At 36.5% G+C, this 22,733-nt stretch overlaps 1 protein-coding gene across 1 annotated transcript in view; it reads left to right on the plus strand.

Annotated features, from left to right (window-relative positions):
* The window catches only part of NEB (nebulin), a gene marked incomplete at its 5' end in the record, with an annotated part of 62,999 nt that overhangs the window by 1,387 nt on the left and 38,879 nt on the right, over window positions 1-22,733 (plus strand). Inside the window, 32 exons of the mRNA XM_014951335.1 lie at window positions 574-675; window positions 860-967; window positions 1,713-2,024; window positions 2,161-2,265; window positions 2,350-2,454; window positions 3,050-3,154; window positions 4,101-4,208; window positions 4,299-4,412; window positions 5,184-5,381; window positions 6,244-6,348; window positions 6,627-6,731; window positions 6,835-6,939; window positions 7,389-7,496; window positions 8,169-8,282; window positions 11,243-11,440; window positions 11,682-11,786; window positions 12,288-12,392; window positions 12,751-12,858; window positions 13,125-13,232; window positions 14,251-14,358; window positions 15,009-15,113; window positions 15,205-15,309; window positions 15,545-15,643; window positions 15,859-15,969; window positions 16,133-16,237; window positions 16,906-17,010; window positions 17,341-17,445; window positions 18,620-18,724; window positions 19,169-19,273; window positions 19,717-19,821; window positions 20,305-20,409; window positions 21,877-21,981. Of these exons, the coding sequence (XP_014806821.1) occupies window positions 574-675; window positions 860-967; window positions 1,713-2,024; window positions 2,161-2,265; window positions 2,350-2,454; window positions 3,050-3,154; window positions 4,101-4,208; window positions 4,299-4,412; window positions 5,184-5,381; window positions 6,244-6,348; window positions 6,627-6,731; window positions 6,835-6,939; window positions 7,389-7,496; window positions 8,169-8,282; window positions 11,243-11,440; window positions 11,682-11,786; window positions 12,288-12,392; window positions 12,751-12,858; window positions 13,125-13,232; window positions 14,251-14,358; window positions 15,009-15,113; window positions 15,205-15,309; window positions 15,545-15,643; window positions 15,859-15,969; window positions 16,133-16,237; window positions 16,906-17,010; window positions 17,341-17,445; window positions 18,620-18,724; window positions 19,169-19,273; window positions 19,717-19,821; window positions 20,305-20,409; window positions 21,877-21,981 (3,786 nt within the window). The remainder of the gene's footprint in view (window positions 1-573; window positions 676-859; window positions 968-1,712; window positions 2,025-2,160; window positions 2,266-2,349; window positions 2,455-3,049; window positions 3,155-4,100; window positions 4,209-4,298; window positions 4,413-5,183; window positions 5,382-6,243; window positions 6,349-6,626; window positions 6,732-6,834; window positions 6,940-7,388; window positions 7,497-8,168; window positions 8,283-11,242; window positions 11,441-11,681; window positions 11,787-12,287; window positions 12,393-12,750; window positions 12,859-13,124; window positions 13,233-14,250; window positions 14,359-15,008; window positions 15,114-15,204; window positions 15,310-15,544; window positions 15,644-15,858; window positions 15,970-16,132; window positions 16,238-16,905; window positions 17,011-17,340; window positions 17,446-18,619; window positions 18,725-19,168; window positions 19,274-19,716; window positions 19,822-20,304; window positions 20,410-21,876; window positions 21,982-22,733) is intronic.

Consider the following 22,733-nt stretch of genomic DNA (forward strand, 5'->3'; position numbering starts at 1 on the left):
CAGTCTCTGTGAATGTATGACATACAGATGAACAGGACTTCACCAGCTCATCTCCATCACTTAGGAGGGAAGAAGCTCCTCAAGCAGAATAGAATCTTTCCTACACACTTGAAAATCCAGTGTTAGTTCTGCAACTGGGCCCTTCTTTCAGTCTTGGCTGAAATAATTTGTGATCATTGACAGCATGAACCTAAACACTTGGACTCTATTGTCTGGGTCTATCTATTGTCCTGGTTCACACACTTCTACCTTGGTTGTTGGCCATACATCCCTGTAGACCAAAGAAGTGGCATAACTTTGACTTCTGAATATTCTTCCCTATCCATCCAGCTGCCCTGGAACAAATTTTTAAAATTTTCTCTGAGAAACTTTGTCATTTCTTAGTTTTTGTCTACAATTTCCTTTTTTAAAAAATACCCATTTGGATGTATATTTAATGTGTTATGTCTGATAGCCTTGAAAATTCAGGGGTTTATACATTATTTCGTGCATAAAATATGGGTCTTGCTTGTTACTATGTTTTCCCAATTTTGTGATGGTGCTGCAAAGTAGTAATTTCTTTTTCTGTTCTAGATTAAATACCACAAAGCGTGGAACGAGGCCAAGTCAAATTATACTCTAACAGACACCCCACAGCTTGATATGGCCCGGGAGGCAGCCAGAATTCTTAACCAGGTACGAGATCTCTTCTTGGCAGTTTCTACTTATATTAGTAACTCTTTTGAGGAATTTAAAAAACTTACCTTATAAGGAATCTTTCCTTTAAAATGTTCTTAATATGTTAATATAGGTTACATATATACAGCAATAATTTTCATGATAGTAGTGTTGAACTCCTCCTCACTTTCATTTTCCACAGAATCTATACAAGGAAGGTTGGGAGAAAGAAAAAGCCACTGGTTACCTCTTGCCTCCTGACACTGTGCAGATCTGTCATGCCAAACGTTCAAGCGAGGTCCAAAGTGAGGTAATAATTTTTCTTATGTCCTCCAGACAATTCAGATATCTTTAATATTGTGGGGTTTACAGATATTAGTGCATAATATAGAAAAATATACACTTCTATCGAAACACTGATGTAAATACCTTAAATAAGCATCTACTCTTCAGACAGTCTCAAATAATTTGTTCCAAAGATTAGTTACAAAGCTGAGGTTCAATGTACTTATTAACATTTTCTAGCAAGGCTTCCTTTTATGTTGAAAATACTGTTTACTTAAAAAAGGTAGCATATTTGTCTAGAAAACTATATATTTTGAAGTGGAAGGACTATGGAAAGTAACATTACTGTTTGTGCCATATTTTTATCTGGTCATGTACTGAAAACCTAAGAGTGCAGTTGACAACTCCCTGTTTAATCTGTTCTTTGTATTGATAAAACCATACATGTTCACAAGTTTAACTGAGGTTCAATGTACTTATTAATATTTTCTAGCAAGGCTTCCTTTTGTGTTGAGAATACTGTTTACTTAAAAATGGTAGCATATTTGTCTAGAAAACGATATATTTTGAAGTGGAAGGACTATGGAAAGTAACATTACTGTTTGTGCCATATTTTTATCTGGTCATGTATTGAAAACCTAAGAGTGCAGTTGACAAGTCCCTGTTTAATCTGTTCTTTGTATTGATAAAACCATACATGTTCACAAGTTTAAAACAGAGCAGATAGAACCAGAGATGATTCTATACCTATTTCTCCCCTCTTCCATCAGCTTAAATACAAAGCTGACTACGTCAAACAGAGAGGCCACTACGTTGGAGTTTCCAGTATGAGAGATGATCCCAAACTGGTGTGGTTTGAGCATGCTGGCGAGATCCAGAACGACAGATTGTACAAATCAGACTATCACAAAACAAAGTCCAAAATTCACATCCCTCCGGACATGGTGTCGGTTGTGGCGGCAAAGGATTGTCAGAACTTGGTCAGCGATATTGAATATCGCCAATACCTGCATGAATGGACCTGCCATCCTGACCAGAATGACTGCATTCAGGCAAGGAAGGCCTATGATCTGCAAAGTGATGTAAGTGATGTTACCTACAATACTATGTCATTTCCACTTAATTTGGTCTAAGTATTGTCTATATTATGTAAGACTGGAAAATGTCACCCTGAGTTAAATAATTTCTTCCTTTTTTTTATCATCTCTTATGATTTAGAATATTTACAAATCAGATTTGGAATGGCTTCGTGGCTGTGGTTGGATTCCTCTGGATTCCGTGGAGCATAAGAAAGTTAAGAATGCACAAGAACTGGTAAATAAGGTAAGAGAAAATATTTGAGCAATTATGCAATCAGCACTTCTTTCTCATGCGCAGCATTTAACAAAACATTTCATCTCTTTGCAGAGAGCATACACGAAAGAAGCCCTCGATAACTTTTCCAATTACACCAGTGTGGTTGACACTCCAGACATTGTTTTGGCGAAGGTTAACTCTGTCAATCAGAGTGATGTATGTACCTTTTTTAAAATAGAAACTTACTATATTACTAGAACTAGTGGATAAATTAATTGCTTTTGCTATAGTGTGCTTAGTGTTAAAATATACTGTGTTTAGCCTTATGCACGTGTGCATGTGCATATGCATGTTTCGTTAATTATAGACTTTTACTGGGGTAAATAAATTTAGTAAGAAGTGATATGAACGAACAACACAATATTTCTATCCAAAATAATCTGCATTTTTCTGTAGAATATAGCATGTCCCTTACTTGGAGGCTACATACATTTTGCTTATAGTAGTTTAAGATTGAATCCTTGGTGAAGAGCAGTGAGGTTGTATAGTCCTAGAGGAGTTCTGGTGTTGCTACTATCCTGTGTTTGCTGGGCAGTAGATTTCTGGTTTCACTAGAGTATTGTGTGGATTTTGTGGGGTGACACACTGATGCCTGTGTGTTATACTGGCTGGAATGTACTACACAACATTTCTGAAGACATGGTGACATAACAGAAAATTAATACTGCTTCTAATTAAGTCTACTTCTAATGGATGGACTAGCTGGGATAATTTATTTCTCCTGTGGAATTAACATTGTTTTCTTTCATAGCTGAAATACAAAGAAACATTTAACCTTGAGAAAGGCCAATATATTGGATCTGACGACACTCCAGAGCTGAACCATGCCAGAGACATGTCCTTACTATACAGCAATGTAAGGTTCCATAAATATCTAACTAAGCTTTACTTTGTTTATTTTGAAAGCAACGGAATGTGTACTGGACTTCAGAAAACTGAGGCCAATATATTGGATCTGACGATACTCCAGAGCTGAACCATGCCAGAGACATGTCCTTACTATACAGCAATGTAAGGTTCCATAAATATCTAACTAAGCTTTACTTTGTTTATTTTGAAAGCAACAGAATGTGTACTGGACTTCAGAAAACTGTTCTATTTCTGTTTCTGCCATTAGTCTACTGGGCAGCACTGGGAAAGTTATTTAGTCTCTTTGTTCTTCAGTTTTTCCCAGTTTGGATCATTGGGATAAGGAACTGATCTTAAAGCACTGCTGTGTGCTGTTTGGGAGTAGTAATAGTGCAGTAGTAGTCATAGATTTTGTATGATAAAACCACTTTATAATTTCACCCAATGATGTCTCCCTAGACTACTGATGAAATTTATTTTGTATAAGAGAGGAAAATTGTAGACAGTTTACATTATGAAGCAGTTGCTTTTGAGGAGCCTCACTATTTTTAGTGGGGAATCTCTATTTTTTGAAAACGTAACTACTCATTCATACAAGTAGGCACAATGTCAATGCTATACTGCACTTGTAAACAAGAGTTCATATCTACATTTTGGATATTTTTCTTACTCTTCTGGATGGGAAATGTTGAATTCGAAATATAGTGAAGTAAGAAGAGATGAGTCCAGATTTGTGCTCGGGTACCTTGCTGAATTGAACACTTACTCTGTTTGTCTTATGCTGAGTGAGTGTTCAAAATGAACATTCTTCATTTTCTGTATTGGGACAATTCATGGAATAAGGAACTACTCTATAAAACCAGTCATATTTCGTGTGTGTATAAATGGGCAGAGTTTTTTTGGACAGTAAAATGGATTTTTTACCAAAACCTATATGTGTTTTTTTTGTCTAGAAACTTTATAAAAACGCTTGGGAAATCAGCAAGCCTACTGGGTACAGTTTGGATGAGAAATACATCCCACTGGTTGGAGCGAAGCATGCAAACTACATAAACAGTGAGGTTAGTATGAATTTTCCATTCTTTCTCTTTTTTTTTCCCCCTGTACGTTGTTAGAATGAACTTTAAAATTTCCACGTGAATATTTTGCAGCTTAAATATAAGGCAATATATGAGAAGCTGAAAGGCCATTACCTGGCTGGAAAGGAGATCGGTGATTTCCCCAGCGTCGTTCATTCCCTGGCATTCCAGAAAATAAGGAGCGCGGTAAGCAGAGAATCAGTCTTGCTGTGGTATTTTCCATTTTCTTTATTTTAGTGTGACATTTAAATATAAATAATGCAAGGCTTAATAATACCAGTAAAAGCATTTTCAACATGTTTGTGTCTCCTGAATGGTTAGTTTGTCTGTAGGTTAAATAATTGAACTTGAAATGATTTAGGGGATTAGGAAGTGATTTGTTTAGCTATTAGGCAGATTAGAATAGGGGGAAAATCCTTTTTTGTATTTTAGTTTAAGAACCTGAGCAGTAAGAAATACTACATGACTTGGGATTCTTTTGCTGTACAAAAAAAAAAGTGTTAATTTTGAATTGAAATAGGAATTGAGGAACTGGAAAAGTAAATGCACGTTTGGTGTTTTGTTATTGTCACCACTGCACAGACAGCATGTCATGCAGGGTATAAAGTTAGTATAATCCCAACTATTCTATCTTCATCTGGACAGGGGAAATTTAATTAGATTAAAAACATGCTTGTAGCACATTACTTTTTTTATCTTCATCTTGTTAATATTCTCAACAGCTGTTAAATCTGTAAATGAAGAAGGTCCTTCTTGTCCTTCTAGAACCTCATCAGAATAAACATTGATTAATGCCAAAGTTAAGATTTCATCCTATTAAATCCCATGGGATTTTAGCCACTAAATCCAAAAAACCAGACCTCAGATTATGCCTTAACCTGTAGCCTATTACAATCAAAATTGTGCAGAAAACCACTATTCTTTCTTCTCACCTGTTTCCCAATCTTTCCCTTTTAGTTGGCATACAGGAAGAACTATGAAGACACCAAAGCACATGTCCATATTCCAAGTGACATGATGAATCACGTGCTGGCCAAGAAGTGCCAATATATCCTCAGTGATCTTGAATACCGGACTTACTTCCATCAGTGGAGTTGTTCACCTGAGGAAAATGATGTTATTCAAGCCAGAAGAGCCCAGGAAATCTTGAGTGATGTATGTGTTTCATTTATTAGTTTGACATTTTAGTAGCCTTTCATGTAATTTTCTCTATGTTATTTAAATATAAAATATTTCAAATATCTTCCATAGTATTTATATATGAAATTAATAACCATGGTCTTAGATTGCTTAGTAGCACGGTACCAAAATTGCATTTTTACAGTTTTCTTGGGACATTTTAATGATCTGGTTATTTATTATTCACAAATAAATTGGAAAAATTTTAAGTTAAGATTTAGGAAACCTTCCCAAGGGTCACTTCCATCAACACAAAAATTTATTTTTGATTGGATGAGACTGTATGGGAAACAGAGATGTGGATGTACTGTGGTACAGTCAGAACGTTGCTGCAGTGCAGTGATCCTCATGTATGGCAATTAGGAATGCTGTGATTGGCACAGGGGCCAGGACAGCATCCACAATCCTCCTGGATCCAGTTGGTCTGGAAAAGTCTTCTCTTTGTTCTTTTGGGGTCGTATCAGCCCACAGGGTCTGAGCTGAGTGAATGGAACACTGAACCATGACACTTTTTCACATTTCATAGGCAAAAATATCTCAACTTGGGCCAACCAACCTTCCTAATAAAATCTGATGTGTTAATTTTCTATTACTATGCTGTATTATTTGGTTTAGTTTCCTTTGCAAATTCTGTGGGTCAAACTGTGAGATGGGCTAATCTTCTAAATTTCCAAATAAATGGGAATTACTGAATGAGCCTGGTTCAGACTCAGTGGTAACCTCTGCATTGATTTTGCACAAGTGGAAGGTACTGAATATAGAGAAGAAACAAATTCTACTTTCTTCAAGCAGAAGGCAAATTTCTTCCTAACCTAATAGTCTGTGTTCTTCCATGTAGGTGGTGTATAAGGATGACTTAAATTGGCTGAAGGGACTTGGCTGTTATGTCTGGGATACTCCGCAAATCCTGCACGCTAAAAAATCATATGACCTCCAGAGCCAAGTAAGCATGTTTCCCTCAAATAAGGAAATATTTATAAGATATTTTTTTTTCTTCCATTTCTGATTCACTGGGACTCGCATCTGTCCTAATTCATTATTCCTGAGTTCATACTGGCTATATATTAAGTATTACTTTTCTATGGCCTGACACTTTTAAAGCTGGTCTTAACTGGGCCAGAATCCTGGGCTTCAGTTGTCTAGAACTGATTTTAAAGAAAGCTGGCAGGGAATTTCCTGTTCATTTTCAGCATTAATGTTTGTTTTGTTTTGTTTCCTTAGATAAAATATACAGCTGCTGGAAAAGAGAATTTTCAGAATTTTGGTGTTGTTACTGACACACCTGTCTACGTGACTGCTTTGCAGAGTGGTATAAATGCTAGTGACGTAAGTCTTCCCACTTCTTATACTTCTTTTTCTAATTCTAAGCTTTTCTATGCTTCTTTTGAGAATTGAAACAAGATAACTAAATCTATCTTACATCTTACAGGTGAAATACAAGGAAGATTATCACAAGACTAAGGACAAGTATACCACTGTGACTGAAACAGTGGATTCTGAAAGAGTTCAAAATTTGAAACACCTCTTTAGCAATGTAAGTGTTGTTATACTTTTTTTTTCTCTTAAGGCATTCCTATGTGGCATTTATTTTATTTAGTTTGTCCACTTTGAAGATAAACATCCAAACACAGAGCTTATCAAAGGCAGTGATTGAGTATGGGAAAGATGCTGTATTTCAGACAGAAGGCATGTTTTCTAACTCTAGTTCCAGTCATCTCAAAATACATGCATTAATAAATGGATTCCCGGAAGAAAATTGCACCTGAACAAAATTAAGGCCTTGTATGAGAAGGGACATGAATACTTAGAAAGCATTTTTGTCATCCTTTATGTGCACTGACACATTTAAACTGGATATCCTCTGGATATTAAGTAATAGTTACAGCGTAAATAATACCAGAAGGGCTTTGATTTCTGTTGGTCATTGGTTATGACCCAGGAGAAGAATTTTTCTACTCACAGTGACTTTCTGTTTCCCCACAGAATCTCTACAAGGAAGCCTGGGAAAAAGTGAAAGCTACTGGCTATATATTGCCCTCTGATTCTGTGTCCCTCGCACGTGCAAAAGAACTGAAGCACAATGCTAGTATTGTAAGTGAATAAAATCCTTTTTTTTTTCATCAGATCATCAGTTCTAGCAATGAAATCCTTCATGCCTTGCATATACTATCAGTATAAAAAGTTTATCATCTTTGATATTTAATTTAGATATGATAAGTAGTAAGTTAGTAAGATAAGTAAGTAAGATAAATAAGTTAGATAGTCCTCTGCTGCTGCATTTAATGGGAAAAAAAAAAGTTACATTGTATAATAATTGTAACTGTTTCCTGAAAAAGTCTGGTTCATTTTTTTTTTAAGTCTAAATTACAGCAGCATCCAGATCAGAAAAACACCAAATGTCTTTAAATGATGCTTTACTGAGTATAGAAGAACACAATCTTATGCTTCAGATCTCTCAAACTTCTGAGAGATCGCTCTCTTTGTGGATATCTTTAAGTGAAAGAACTGGAACAATAGCTAAATACTTTATTCTACATCTATTTATTTTTAAAGTCTTCTAGTCAGCTGTCATTATTTTTACAAAAAGATAGTTACGATGTGCTTTCTTTGCTATTTAGAATAAAATAGAAAACAAAGATCCTGCTTCAAAGGCTTTCTGTGATTGTTAGACTCAACTAAATATTTTGCTTTCTGATGAATTTTGTTCCAAACATACAATTGACTCATTGGAGTCACTTGTTGCCTTTCTTTGCCTCTGCTTAGGTAAAATACCGAGAAGAGTATGACAAGTTTAAAGCACTCTACACGCTGCCCAGAGGTGTCGAGGACGATCCCAACACAGCAAGGTGCCTCAGAGTTGGAAAGCTTAATATTGATGTAAGTGTTGTTTTCTGATGTGTGTTTTCCTGATAAAACATCTCAGAAGAGGCTACTCAAAAAATCCACAAGCCTTCGTGCAGATATCACATTCTACATGCATTTGGCAGTGTTCAGGATTTGCTAAATTCTCTAATACATCTATGAATGTCTTTTCAAGCTTGTGGCTCAATTGTTAAATTGTCTGCGTGGCTATATTCAAGCTCCAACAGGGGAGGTTTAGATTGAACATTAGGAAAGAATTTTTCACTGAAAGAGTGATAGGGCATTGGAACAGGCTGCCCAGGGAGGGGGTGGAGTCCATTTCTGATTCACTGGGACTCGCATCTGTCCTAATTCATTATTCCTGAGTTCATACTGGCTATATATTAAGTATTACTTTTCTATGGCCTGACACTTTTAAAGCTGGTCTTAACTGGGCCAGAATCCTGGGCTTCAGTTGTCTAGAACTGATTTTAAAGAAAGCTGGCAGGGAATTTCCTGTTCATTTTCAGCATTAATGTTTGTTTTGTTTTGTTTCCTTAGATAAAATATACAGCTGCTGGAAAAGAGAATTTTCAGAATTTTGGTGTTGTTACTGACACACCTGTCTACGTGACTGCTTTGCAGAGTGGTATAAATGCTAGTGACGTAAGTCTTCCCACTTCTTATACTTCTTTTTCTAATTCTAAGCTTTTCTATGCTTCTTTTGAGAATTGAAACAAGATAACTAAATCTATCTTACATCTTACAGGTGAAATACAAGGAAGATTATCACAAGACTAAGGACAAGTATACCACTGTGACTGAAACAGTGGATTCTGAAAGAGTTCAAAATTTGAAACACCTCTTTAGCAATGTAAGTGTTGTTATACTTTTTTTTTCTCTTAAGGCATTCCTATGTGGCATTTATTTTATTTAGTTTGTCCACTTTGAAGATAAACATCCAAACACAGAGCTTATCAAAGGCAGCGATTGAGTATGGGAAAGATGCTGTATTTCAGGCAGAAGGCATGTTTTCTAACTCTAGTTCCAGTCATCTCAAAATACATGCATTAATAAATGGATTCCCTGAAGAAAATTGCACCTGAACAAAATTAAGGCCTTGTATGAGAAGGGACATGAATACTTAGAAAGCATTTTTGTCACCCTTTATGTGCACTGACACATTTAAACTGGATATCCTCTGGATATTAAGTAATAGTTACAGTGTAAATAATACCAGAAAGGCTTTGATTTCTATTGGTCATTGGTTATGACCCAGGAGAAGAATTTTTCCACTCACAGTGACTTTCTGTTTCCCCACAGAATCTCTACAAGGAAGCCTGGGAAAAAGTGAAAGCTACTGGCTATATATTGCCCTCTGATTCTGTGTCCCTCGCACGTGCAAAAGAACTGAAGCACAATGCTAGTATTGTAAGTGAATAAAATCCTTTTTTTTTCATCAGGTCATCACTTCTAGCAATGAAATCCTTCATGCCTTGCATATACTATCAGTATAAAAAGTTTATCATCTTTGATATTTAATTTAGATATGGTAAGTAGTAAGTAAGTTAGTAAGATAAGTAAGTTAGTTAGTCCTTTGCTGCTGCATTTAATGGAAAAAAAAGTTACATTTTATAACAATAGAAACTGTTTCCTGAAAATATCTGGTTCTTTTTTTTTTTTAAGTCTAAATTGCAACAGCATCCAGATCAGAAAAACACCAAATGTCTTTAAATCATGCTTTACTGAGTATAGAAGAACACAATCTTATGCTTCAGATCTCTCAAACTTCTGAGAGATCGCTCTCTTTGTGGATATCTTTAAGTGAAAGAACTGGAACAATAGCTAAATACTTTATTCTACATCTATTTATTTTTAAAGTCTTCTAGTCAGCTGTCATTATTTTTACAACAAGATACTTACGATGTGTTTTCTTTGCTATTTAGAATAAAATAGAAAACAAAGATCCTGCTTCAAAGGCTTTCTGTGATTGTTGGACTCAACTGAATATTTTGCTTTCTGATGAATTTTGTTCCAAACATACAATTGACTCATTGGAGTCACTTGTTGCCTTTCTTTGCCTCTGCTTAGGTGAAATACCGAGAAGAGTATGACAAGTTTAAAGCACTCTACACGCTGCCCAGAGGTGTCGAGGACGATCCCAACACAGCAAGGTGCCTCAGAGTTGGAAAGCTTAATATTGATGTAAGTGTTGTTTTCTGATGTGTGTTTTCCTGATAAAACATCTCAGAAGAGGCTACTCAAAAAATCCACAAGCCTTCGTGCAGATATCACATTCTACATGCATTTGGCAGTGTTCAGGATTTGCTAAATTCTCTAATACATCTATGAATGTCTTTTCAAGCTTGTGGCTCAATTGTTAAATTGTCTGTGTGGCTATATTCAAGCTCCAACAGGGGAGGTTTAGATTGAACATTAGGAAAGAATTTTTCACTGAAAGAGTGATAGGGCATTGGAACAGGCTGCCCAGGGAGGGGGTGGAGTCACCATCCCTGGCTGTGTTTAGATGCAGTGCTGAGGGACATGGTGTAGGGGAGGACTTTGTAGAGTAGGGGAGATGGTTGGACTCGATGATCCCAAGGGTCTCTTCCAACCTAGACCATTCTATGATTCTATGATCTGTAGTCTAATATGTTTATGTATAAAACGGAGCACTGCAAAGTCTACTTCCTTTCCCCACGTGAGTACAATGAAAATTTGATAAATTGTATTTTATTGCCCTTGATAAGATTCTGCAAATTATTTTTAGAGCAGGCAAGATGTAAATTTTAGTCATAGCCAAAGTAATTGCTCCCCCACTAACATTCTGTCAAAATATCAACAATTTTGCTTCAAATTTGTCCTTAGTCATAGCCAGAGTAATTGCTCCCCACTAACATTCCGTGAAAATATCAACAATTTTGCTTCAAATTTGTCAACAGCTAATGCATCAGACTATTTGTGAGTGTTATTATTGTACTGCTTTATCTCCACAGCGTCTGTACAAGCAAGTCTATGAAAAGAATAAAGCCAAAGTCCACATTATTCCAGACATGGTAGATATAGTTTCGGCTAAGGATGCGCAGAAGAAAGTCAGTGAAATCGATTACCGCACCCATCTCCATGACTGGCTCTGCCTGCCAGACCTTCAGATCAACACCCACGTTCGAAAAGTAACCGATCAACTCAGTGATGTAAGTTCACAAATCACGTGTTCATGGGTCACTTCTTTTTAAAAAGGTTCCTGCAATGAAGAAAAAAATATTTGAATTCCAAAAAGAAATTGTTTTGATTTTCTCAAACAAAAAAAAAAGTCAAAATACTGGAAACCTTACTTGCCACCATTTGATAGTTGTGTTTCAGATCTGATTTAGCAGTAAGGGGTTAGATCCAAGTGGAAGTCTGACAGATTTCGTCTTTTCTCTGATACCTCAGGTGGTTTACAAGGATGACCTGAACTGGCTGAAAGGCATTGGCTGCTTTGTTTGGGACACTCCAGAAATCCTCCACGCCAAACATGCCTACAATCTTCGCAGTGATGTGAGTGGACACTGCTTCTCCTTCTTAGTTTTTTCACTCCGTTGTATTAAAAAGATGGAGTAGCTTTATTCTACTCCAAATATAATCTGGAAAATTATACATATCTATATCTATATCTATAGATATATCTTCTTCTCTAATGAAGTATTTATTAAATAACCATATACACGTATTTAAACTTTGCTGCTCTGGAAGTGGATATAATTTCAATACACTGCCTGTTTAAATGCTGGTTCACTAATAGAATAGTTCAGTAATAACATCTATATCTACATCTTCTTCTCTAATGAAGTATTCATTAAATAACCATATACGTGTATTTAAACTTTGCTGCTCTGGAAGTGGATATAATTTCAATACACTGCCTGTTTAAATGCTGGTTCACTAATAGAATAGTTCAGTAATAAAATAAATAGTCAATATAGTAAATATAATAACGTAATAAAATCAATTAACAATGAGTAGCCTTACTAATTAGAGCTCTTGAATTTCTCTCTGCAGATTAAGTACAAATCTAAGGCAGAAAAAATGAAGAATGACTATACTGTGGTCATAGACACTCCTGTCTATGTCCAGAACGTCCTCAGTGCCTTGAATTTAAGTGAAGTAAGTGTTTGTGTCACCTTTTACCTCCAGTATCACATATGCCACCATCTCACAAGTTCTAGAAATGTGATTTTTAGTATTTTTTAAATAATTTCCTCTTAATCTTTTAATCATTGCTGGTTATCTACTTTTAGTATTTTTTAATCTTAATCTTTTAATCATTGCTGGTTATCTATAAGTCATTACCTATGCCTTTATTAAGATATTATAATACAGTCACTAAAGTAATTAATTACCTTATTCCAAAAAATTTTCATCCAGATTTTTACAAAAAATTCCCTTATGTATGCAAGCAATACATGCTGTGAGAGAACATCACCATTATGACTCTCCTCTAATTACTTTTTCTTTTTCTCAGGCTGTCTATCGTGGTGAATATAAACAAAATGTCAAAGGCAAAATGATTCCTACTGATAAAACAATAGATTTGGAGCGGGCGTATCATGCGAACAAGATACAGAGTGAAGTAAGTGTAAAACTGGGTTCCACAGAGTTTCTGATATGCAAAAAAGCAATTTCTTTAAAAGTTAATGTCTGCCTATAGCTTTTCAGATACAGAAGATAGATTTCACTGCTCTGAAGTGGGAAAATTTTAAGCTATGAGAATGCATTATAATGCAGATGTGGGGAAAATCTTTTGCCAGTTGTGATTAAGAGATTTCCTATGCAGCTAATGAATATTCTCAAGCATTACACACAGTGGTCACAAACTCTTTCTCTCTTCTCTTGCAGAATTTGTATCGCTGGGCTGGTATTAATGCTTTACCCACTGGCTACAGCCTTCCCACAGATACCCCCAGCTTTAAGCATGCCAAACAAGTCCAGTACATTGGCAGTGATGTAAGTAATGAATCATAGAATGGTTTGAGTTGGAAGGGACCTTAAAGACCACCCAGTGCCACCCCCTGCCCTGAGCAGGGACACCTCCCACCACACCAGGTTGCTCCAAGGCCCCTCCAACCTGGCCTTGAACCTTGATAGAATTTCCCTTCCATCAGTTGTAATGTGCTACATCCTTCTGTAACATGAGTTGCAAGTGAACATTTGATGCCCATCATGTATGAGCACACAACTGTTTGAGACTGTTTGTCAGAGAGCAGCAAGAGCTGGGTAGTTCCACATGGATGCCCAAGCCAGGAACTGGGGGATGGCCACGACACAGGCAGTGGTCCATCATCCAGGGTGAAGCCTCACCATACCTGAATGGGGTGGGCAGAGCTGGGTGCTGGTAACAGGTTGTATCAACAGTCCCAGGCAAGATGAGAAACAAGAGCCGTGGTCCACCTAGGAGATCCCACCAGGAGCTGTGGGAAACAGAGCAGAGACTGGAGACAAGCTGCCTACAACATAGGTCCAAGATAAATCCAGGAGACAGGGCTAGTCCAATGATATAGGACCAATGTCCATCCAAGAAAAAAGGAGAGAGAGAGGGCTGAGGAAAGATGGGCTTTCAAGAAAGCTCAGGCAAGGCCTGACATGCCAGACGTGGGCAATTAAAACTTATTAGAACACTCAAGCCCAAACATTGATAATGTTTGCCTTAACAGAATTTAAATGTTACCAAACCCTGTAATTGTCTGAAGCAATTACTATCAAAATAAATTTTCTCAGACAAATACAAATACCTTATTAGATGCAAAAAAAAATCTAAAATGTTATTAATCTTGGGCCAGATAAAAAAGGTAAAAATAATGATGATGTGTGATATATTTAACTCTGATATAACTACATCTCACTTGTTTATCTTTAAAAATCTGTCTCTTTATAGTGCATAAATTACTATCAGAACAGCCATGTTAAGTAGAACCACAATCTGATTTAGTTTCTGTACGGTTTTGTTTCTTTTTCCACTTTGTAGCTGAAATATAAAGAAGCCTATGAACACATGAAAGCTAAAGGCTATACTCTGGGACCTAAAGATGTTGGGTTTGAAAATGTGAAGAAAGTTAATCAAGTCATTAACGAGGTACAGTAAATATATGTATTTGCTTTCAATTGTATTGTAGTGCCCAGAATATGAACGATGAGAGTATGTTGACTGTGAAGCCTGTAGGATCCCTGTTCTTTGAGGCTTTTAAGAGCAGTTTAGACAAATACCTGTCAAGAATGGCAAGGGATCGTTGATCCAGGCTTGGAGTTGGGCTGTGTGTGGCTTTTTAAGGTTCATGGTAACTCTAACTTTTTGTAATCCTGTTAAACTGTTACTATAATATAATATCCATTGCACGCTAATTTTATTAACCAATCTGCTGCTACTTGATTAAAGTTGCATAGAAATTATTGTATCTGTATGGCATTGGGTCTCAATGGTTTTAGGCTTTATATATATGTACTTACTTCTTTGATCATTGGCTTTAGTAGGATGAAAATTAAACAGATTTACATATTTGTACGATTAGACTCTTACATTCACCATGTATTAAAGGTGTTTCTATCAAAAAAAAAGGTGGAAAATCTTTGCCTGATTTAAAAAATAGTATGTTTGCTCCCTTTTCTCTGGTAGTTAAGTAATACCTAGCAAAAAAACTTGCCCTTAAAAGAGAAGTGCTTCCACCCTGCCAAACTGCTTGCTGTTTTAAGTTTTTAATGTGTAGAACTCTGTCTCCTTTGTCACAGAGGCTGTACCGGGCGACATACCACAAGTACAAGGACAAGATTCACACCACCCCAGACACACCAGAGATCCGGCAAGTCCGAGCAACGCAGGAAGCTGTCAGTGATGTACGTGTCTTCCTAACACAAAAAACAGAAGAGATTTCAAATATTCAACGTGACCAAACATGTGAAATGCTGTTTTTAATTTGTCTTTCAGCTGATCTACAAGTCGGATTTCTTTAAGATGCAGGGACACTTGATTTCCTTGCCATTCACTCCTCAGGTGTTGCACTGCCGCTATGTTGGGGACATCACCAGTGATGTAAGCAATTCCTGTTAAGATACTTGGTATTTGAATTCAACAGGCCTAACACTTTTATCCTAAAAGTGGAATTTGGCTTCTATCACTTGCATTCTATTCTGTAATCGATAAATACTTTGTCACTGTGTTTAAGGACTGATTAATGAAATTATCCCAAAAGTTAACTTTTGAGCTTTCTGATTGCCTCCTAGAATAAATACAAAGAGGATCTCTTCTTTATCTGGTTGCCTCCTAGAATAAATACAAAGAGGATCTGAGGTGGTTGAAAGGCTTGGGCTGCTTCCTGTATGATACTCCTGACATGGTCCGTGCTCGTCAGCTGCGTAAGCTTTGGGTAAGATTTTTCTTCTGAGAACTAAAAAACGATTGATTTATTTATCTGCACTTCCAGAAAGCTACATACATGAAAATGAGTAAAGACTGATAACAGAATTCCTTGCCATGCAGCTACTTAGTTGTTTCAAAGCACTGTTAGCTTACACTGTAAAATTTTCTTTACTACTAAGAATAATGAAACCTTCCTGCATAAAATGACCTTTCTTTTTACAGTCTAATTACATATACACCGATACCGCAAAGAAGATGTGGCCTAAATACAATGTGGTGTTGGATACTCCTGGGTACAGAGCGGTTCAGGAACTAAAAACCCACTTGAGTGAAGTAAGTTCTATATTATTTGTGCACATCTTTGTTAGCTATAATTAAGCTCAAACCCTCACTGTTTTTTTCTGAAATGCATGAGATGTTATAATTGCAAAGCTGTTCAGCTGCTAAATGAACATATGTTACAGAAGAAATAATTCATGGACCTGTTTTTTTCCAGCTGGTTTACAGAGCTGCAGGCAAGGAGCTGAAGACAAAATACACTTCTGTCCTTGACACACCTGACTTCTTAAGAGCCAAGGAAGGACAAAAAATACAGAGCCAGGTGAAAAGTCTGTACTGATTTAAAAAAAAAAATAAAAAATCAGGGGATCCCTCTTAATATACTCTTGAAGTGCAGCAAAATCTTCCCAGGCCATTTCGAAGCAATGTAGAATTCCTAGAGAGGATGTTTAAAATTACTCTTGCTCATTTTTATGTGGCTATGAATTTTCATGTTGACTGTGTCTCTGTAAGGCACATTTGAACTTTGTCCATCTGAAATAGAGCATTGGACTCCAGTACAGTTCTGCTCAAATTCTCTGAAACTCTGACTTCCTCAGATAAATACATCTTTTTATCCATCTACTTTTACTCATCGTAATTTCTTTATTCATATCTGAGTTATTAGTTACAAATTTGGTGGAATTTTTAAATTTGTGGAGCAAAATTACGATACTCAGCAGAGAAAAACAGACCTTTCAGATGCTTTTATCTAAGGCCAGGTCTGAATGTTGGGCAGAGAGGTCATTAGCATCATGTGCTTTTGACTTGTTTTGTGAGTGTATTACTGGAGGTTACGGAGCATCAAGAGCACTGATAGAGAAAGATGAACTATTTTTCCTGGGGTAAATTGTGTGGCTGTGTATACAGTGTGAATTTACAGAGGTTTTTTCAGAGAGATAAAGTAGGACTCACTTGAAATGGGTATTTTTTTGATTCTTCTTGCTGCAGTACTTGTATGTGGAACTTGCCACAAAAGAGAGACCCTATCATCATGCTGATGGACAGACTCCAGCCTTTACACATGCTCGGCAAGTAAAGGAGATGGTCAGTGAGGTAAGATATTTCAGGTTTTTTGTTTGGTACCACGATACTGAACTGTTTACATGTATTATTTCTAATTTTAGTGGATGTTTCAAGGCTCAAATCTGTTTACCCGTCATTTAGTTTTCTGTCCGCTATGCTTAAGTTCCACATTTCCTTTACAAGTTGTGATAAAAGAGCACACTTTTAAAATTTGTTTTAGTATTTTATAAGATACTTGTTTCTAAGTGTCTGTTTGCAGACAGACTTGGTATTAGCACTCCCGGGTGCTAACGTAATACCAGATTAGCAAATCCTTCTAAGAATAAGGATGTAACTCCTCCCTTTTGCTGTCTCTCACAGAAAAAGTATAAAACCCAGTATGAGAAGATGAAGGACAAATACACACCCATCCCAGACACACCAGTCTTGATCAGAGCCAAGAGAGCCTACCTGAATGCCAGTGATGTAAGTAGCCCATGAACACTTTCACTGCTGCTTTTTCTTTTTTCTTGTTTGTTTTGTTTTTGTTTTTTGTTTGGTTTTTTTTGTGTGAAAAGTACAGAAAAAGGATCAATGGAGAACAATCATGCAAAGCAGAGTATCTCAGCCCGGGTCATAAACTACGTAACCCCCTTTGCACGTACATTTCCATTTGATATTACAGAGATTGTTGAGTTTTTACTTAATGTCACTGTAGTGCTTTTTTTCACTTATTATAACTAATTTCCATTTTCTATTGTACTGAAGTATGGTCTTACAACAAAGGAAAAATAGATTTGAAGTCATTTGCTTACACATGAAAACTCCAAACAGTGCAGAGTGGAGTGAAACGACTGATGCTGGAACCAGGACAGGATACCTCTTCTTAGATATTTTCATCTCAGTTTTGTGTTAGAAGTAAACTTGTGTGTCGCTGAGAATGGGCTCATTTCTTAATTTAGAAGTAGATTAGAGATAAAACTTATCTGAGCTGCTGCACATAAGGTTATTTAGGTGAAATTGAGTTTTTCCTTCAATCATGGAATAGTGATTTGTGATTTAAGGCAATGGCTAAGAGGACTCCACTCATTTGTGAGATCTTTGCTCTATATTTCAGATTCTCCTTGTATCCTGAAAGGATACATGCTGGACTGGTGTTTTGTTCCAGTGATTAGTCTTACTGCTCTCTCAAGAATGATTTTTAAATATTTCAAAGGAGCATCCCAGTTTTTTTGTATGTCTGAATTTCTCCTCTGAGAAAGTCTTTCTGCAAAGACTGGAATGATCTCCCTGCTTCCTTCTAGATGAGGACATGGAAGAAGGAATAAGTAGGTTTTTAATGCCAGAAGTAGCACTTCTGCTGTTTTAGAGAGTAGTCCTGTGATACGTGGATATTTTTTCCTCAGTCTGAAAGTGAATAGGATGCAATGTTACTTCAGATGTACCAGCTCCTTTTCTCTCTAATTTTCAGCATTAGTCTCAGTCAAATTGCAATTGATTATAGGCAATTGCAGCTTCTTAAAATTCCACAGGGCTTACATTAGGATATGAACAGCAACATAATCCCTGGATGTCATTCCTAAGAGGTAGGAAATTTAACTAAAATGATTCCTAACAGATAAATATAATATATTCTTTTCTATGTTCTTTTTCTTACCAGTTGCGGTACAAAGAAACCTTTGAGAATGCCAAGGGCAAATACCACACGGTGAAAGATGCTTTGGATATTGTGTATCATCGAAAAGTCACCGATGATATTAGCAGTGTATGTATACAACAATTTCATTCCTAATTAGTCTTTGTCATTTGATAAAGAAACCTTTGAGAATGCCAAGGGCAAATACCACACGGTGAAAGATGCTTTGGATATTGTGTATCATCGAAAAGTCACCGATGATATTAGCAGTGTATGTATACAACAATTTCATTCCTAATTAGTCTTTGTCATTTGATACCTTAGAATAAGCCATTTATGCTATCGTTCCATTTAAGTGTGTCAAATAATTAGAAAAATATGATCAGTACTGTTAATATTCTTTGGAATATTATGCACTTGATTGCCTTTGATGTTACAAAGATGTATGCAAGTTAATCTCATTTCCACTCTTTTAGTTCTGTTCTTTCAGAAAAAGGAATGTCTTGTAACTTGTATGGTCTGGAGCGCTCTCTCCTCAAATTGTTTTACTTCATTCTTCAATTTTCTTTGTAGGTGAAATACAAGGAAAATTATATGAGTCAGTTGGGAATCTGGAGATCGATCCCAGACCGTCCGGAGCATTTCCATCATCGTGCAGTCACGGATGCTATTAGTGATGTGAGTTCAAATAGTTCCTGAATGTGAGAGGTGGAAAGCTGTAAGTAGGTTTCCAAAATGAAAACCAGGCCTTATTCCTTGAGAAAGGGGAGGCAGCTGAAATTTTTGAAGTGATTTACACTTTCACCTGGCAGATCTGTGAAATGACAGAGCAAATCAGATGGGTAAAATTGCAGCCCATGTCCTTTTGAAATTAACAGAACAGTCTTAATGCATTTCAGTTGCATTGCCTTGGATTTATTTTTTAGCCCGATAGCAACCTTTAATTGTACATACCTGTAGATATACAATAACCCCTTAATTGTACAAGAGAACAGGAACTCCAACAACTCATGATAGATATTAGGTATGTGAATAATTGGAGTCCATCAGAAAAGCATGAATAACTGTAATTTACCACCTGGTACTGCTCAAAACAGAATCCTTTTACTTCTTTTCTGTAGGTTAAATACAAGGAGGACTTAGCCTGGCTCAGGGGCACTGGCTGTTACGTGTGGGATACTCCAAGTTTTGCTCTGGCAGAAAAGAATAAGGTGCTCTACAGCGGGGTAAGTAAAACAGTCTGAATTGTTAATAAATATCTTTTGGACATTTGCTTATATTGTAGATAAATTTTTCGAGGGAGAATCCAATTCTGACCTAGACATTGATATGACTGATTCATGCCAGAACTTAATATAGAGCATCTAAAATTTCAGTTCTTACTATAAAAGAAAACAGAGGCAAAATGATGTTTTACTTATCCCCTCTGTTCCTTACAAAGGTATCAACTCCATAGTAATTTTTCTAGGGATTCTAAGTCCAGCTTTAAAATTATGATTTGAAGTTTCCATTGCTTTCTCAAAGGGATGAATCCATCCTGTAAACTACTTCATTTACAACTATTTTTTCTTTGTAGATATGTTAGACTCACATATGCAATAATTCTACCATTGTTTTGCAGCAGATTGTTTCTACAAATCATATGTTTTCATTGCCCTACTCTTCTTTGGATTAACATTGGAATGTTTTGTGGTGTTTTTTTTTCTTAGTGTAAGTACAAGGAGATATTTGAGAAGACCAAGTCTAATTTTAAGTACGTGGCTGACTCACCAATTAACCAGCATTTTAAATATGCAACTCAGCTGATAAACATGGTAAGTGTTAAAGATTTTTGTGGAGTCTCGTACCGAAGTAGAAAGTGTGTGTATGTTAATACTGAGTCAAAGGCTGATCTTCCTTATGAAATCATAATATATTCTGGCTAAAGTGTCTTAAGGCCAGACTAAAACAATGAAGGATGAAGTTGTTCTTATTGTCTGTCTTAATATTAGGACAGGGCAGGTTTACAGTCCCTAAAAAGGGAAATCCTGACCCCTGTTCCATTACTTTGTCATTGCAAAGAAATGTCTTTGCTGACTGGTCAATAAATGCTGACATAATGCTTCTTGCTTAGAAACACTGATTGTAGATTGTCATGAGAAAATAGAAAGTGTAACAATTGCTTTCTTGAAACACTGGAAAAGTCTTCATCAAGGTTAGAAAGATAGTATTATGTCCAAAGTTACCATAGCTCTGTTTCATTTCAGGTATTTTGCCTTGAATTCTCCCGCTCTACTACTTAACTTTTTCTTACTTTTCTCCTGCAGTTCAAAAGAAACTATAAACTCCACATAGTAGCAAAGGGGGTTAATGAATGACCCTGGGTTTCAGAATAAAATCACCAGGGGAGTTTGATGACTGGAGTTTGTCACAAGACAAAGCCCATTGAAAAGCACCGTGTTCTACCTGAATTCCTAAAATTGGCGAGCCACACCAGACTCTGGTGCTTTTCATTATAAGTGTATATTTAGACTCTCACATCTTAGTATTTTATTCTTTTTCACCAGACATTATGTGTTTACCTGTCAGTAAATGTATTATGGTATTATCTGCTTTGGTGAGAAAAACTGTTTCACAACAGATACCATTCCAGTATCATTGCTATCATTTCATACTCAATTTGATAAGCAGTGAACCAGAATTTGTTAGAGAAGATTGTTAGTGTTTAGTCTTATTATTGTTCAGTAGAACAAATAAGGAAAAATTTAATATGAGGAACATAAATGAGTAAAATTTTTGCAATGGGGGCTCCAGACATTGAAATGAACTTGCCTAAATGTTTTCTGTTATGTAAATGGTGGGGTTTATGATAAGGGATTATAGTTTTGGCTTACAAAAACTCTGATGATGATATAACCTTGTATTTTACCCTTGCATTTCATTGTGTTCTCTTTGTACTCAAGTCAAGAAGCTACTTCCATACAGAGTTGCTCCTGCAGTTATTTTTCATGAAGAAAGGCAGTCATAAAATGGCTATTGAAGAGTGGCAGGGATAGAAAAAAGATTCCTTAAGTTGTAGATTAGGCCTTCCAGAGGAAATTTAGAAATGTATATGCTATTTGGAAGTATTTTCTCTCTGTGTTTTTTTTAAATATATTTTTCTCTTTTGGTTCTGAACTTCAATCCCAGCCTTGAAATAATTCCGTGTAAAGAGATTTCCATGTAAAATGGTTAGAACTATGATCTCTCTGTGTCCTCACTCTCTTTTGATTTGTTACACCCTATTATGCCATTCTGAGCAGAAGTTATATAAAGCTGCCTATGAGAAGCTCAAAGATAGGTACAGCGTTATTGTGGATGACCCCAGGAACCTCCTGGCCAAGTGGGGGACCACCCTGAGCAGTCAGGTACCGTAGGTGCTGCCAGAAAGTGCCTGGTTCACTGCCAGCTCCTCCGTCTGTGTGACACGTCTCCAACTGGCAGGATCACAACTGTCACCGGTGACGTTGTGATGGTTTAGTTCAGTTCATCAGACAGTCTCTGTTTTGCCACCCAAAAAGAGTCGTTCCTTTTTGAGTGAGCTCATCTCTACTGTATGTACTTTCATATATTGTGCATCAATTGACATCAGAAATCTAGTGCCTCTTGAAGTCATTGGAGAGGTTTTAAAAAAATGCATGTTGTGTCATGCATTTCTTTTAGAATCTCTCTTTTAATGACCTTTACAAACATTATCTTCTTACTCATTATGCAAGCAACAGTGACATATTTGGCTTTTGAGTGCCTCGCTGTAGTCTATCGTTTACTCTTATCTCCCAAAAAATATATTTTTGCCATTTCCTTAACGGGGTTATATGCACATTTTTTAATACATACCATTGACATTCTTAATGATATAGATGTTAAGTTGTATGCACATCTGAATGAAAACATATGGTACCTTGCCTAAATCTCTCCACTCTCAAAGTGTCTGGGATCTAGAGCTGTGTTGTTTATGGTGTTCACAAGTCTCTTCTGTGCTTCGTTGCTGTTTGCATGAACAGAGACAATATAAATCACTTGCCAAGATGCTCCTGGAACAAGGATGTAATGAAATTCTGAGGCCAGATATGCTGACAGCACTCTACAACACATACATGTGGAGCCAGGTAATGCGAAG

The sequence above is a fragment of the Calidris pugnax genome, unplaced genomic scaffold (genome assembly GCF_001431845.1).
Source record: "Calidris pugnax isolate Ruff unplaced genomic scaffold, ASM143184v1 scaffold190, whole genome shotgun sequence".
Classification (NCBI taxonomy): Eukaryota; Metazoa; Chordata; class Aves; order Charadriiformes; family Scolopacidae; genus Calidris; species Calidris pugnax.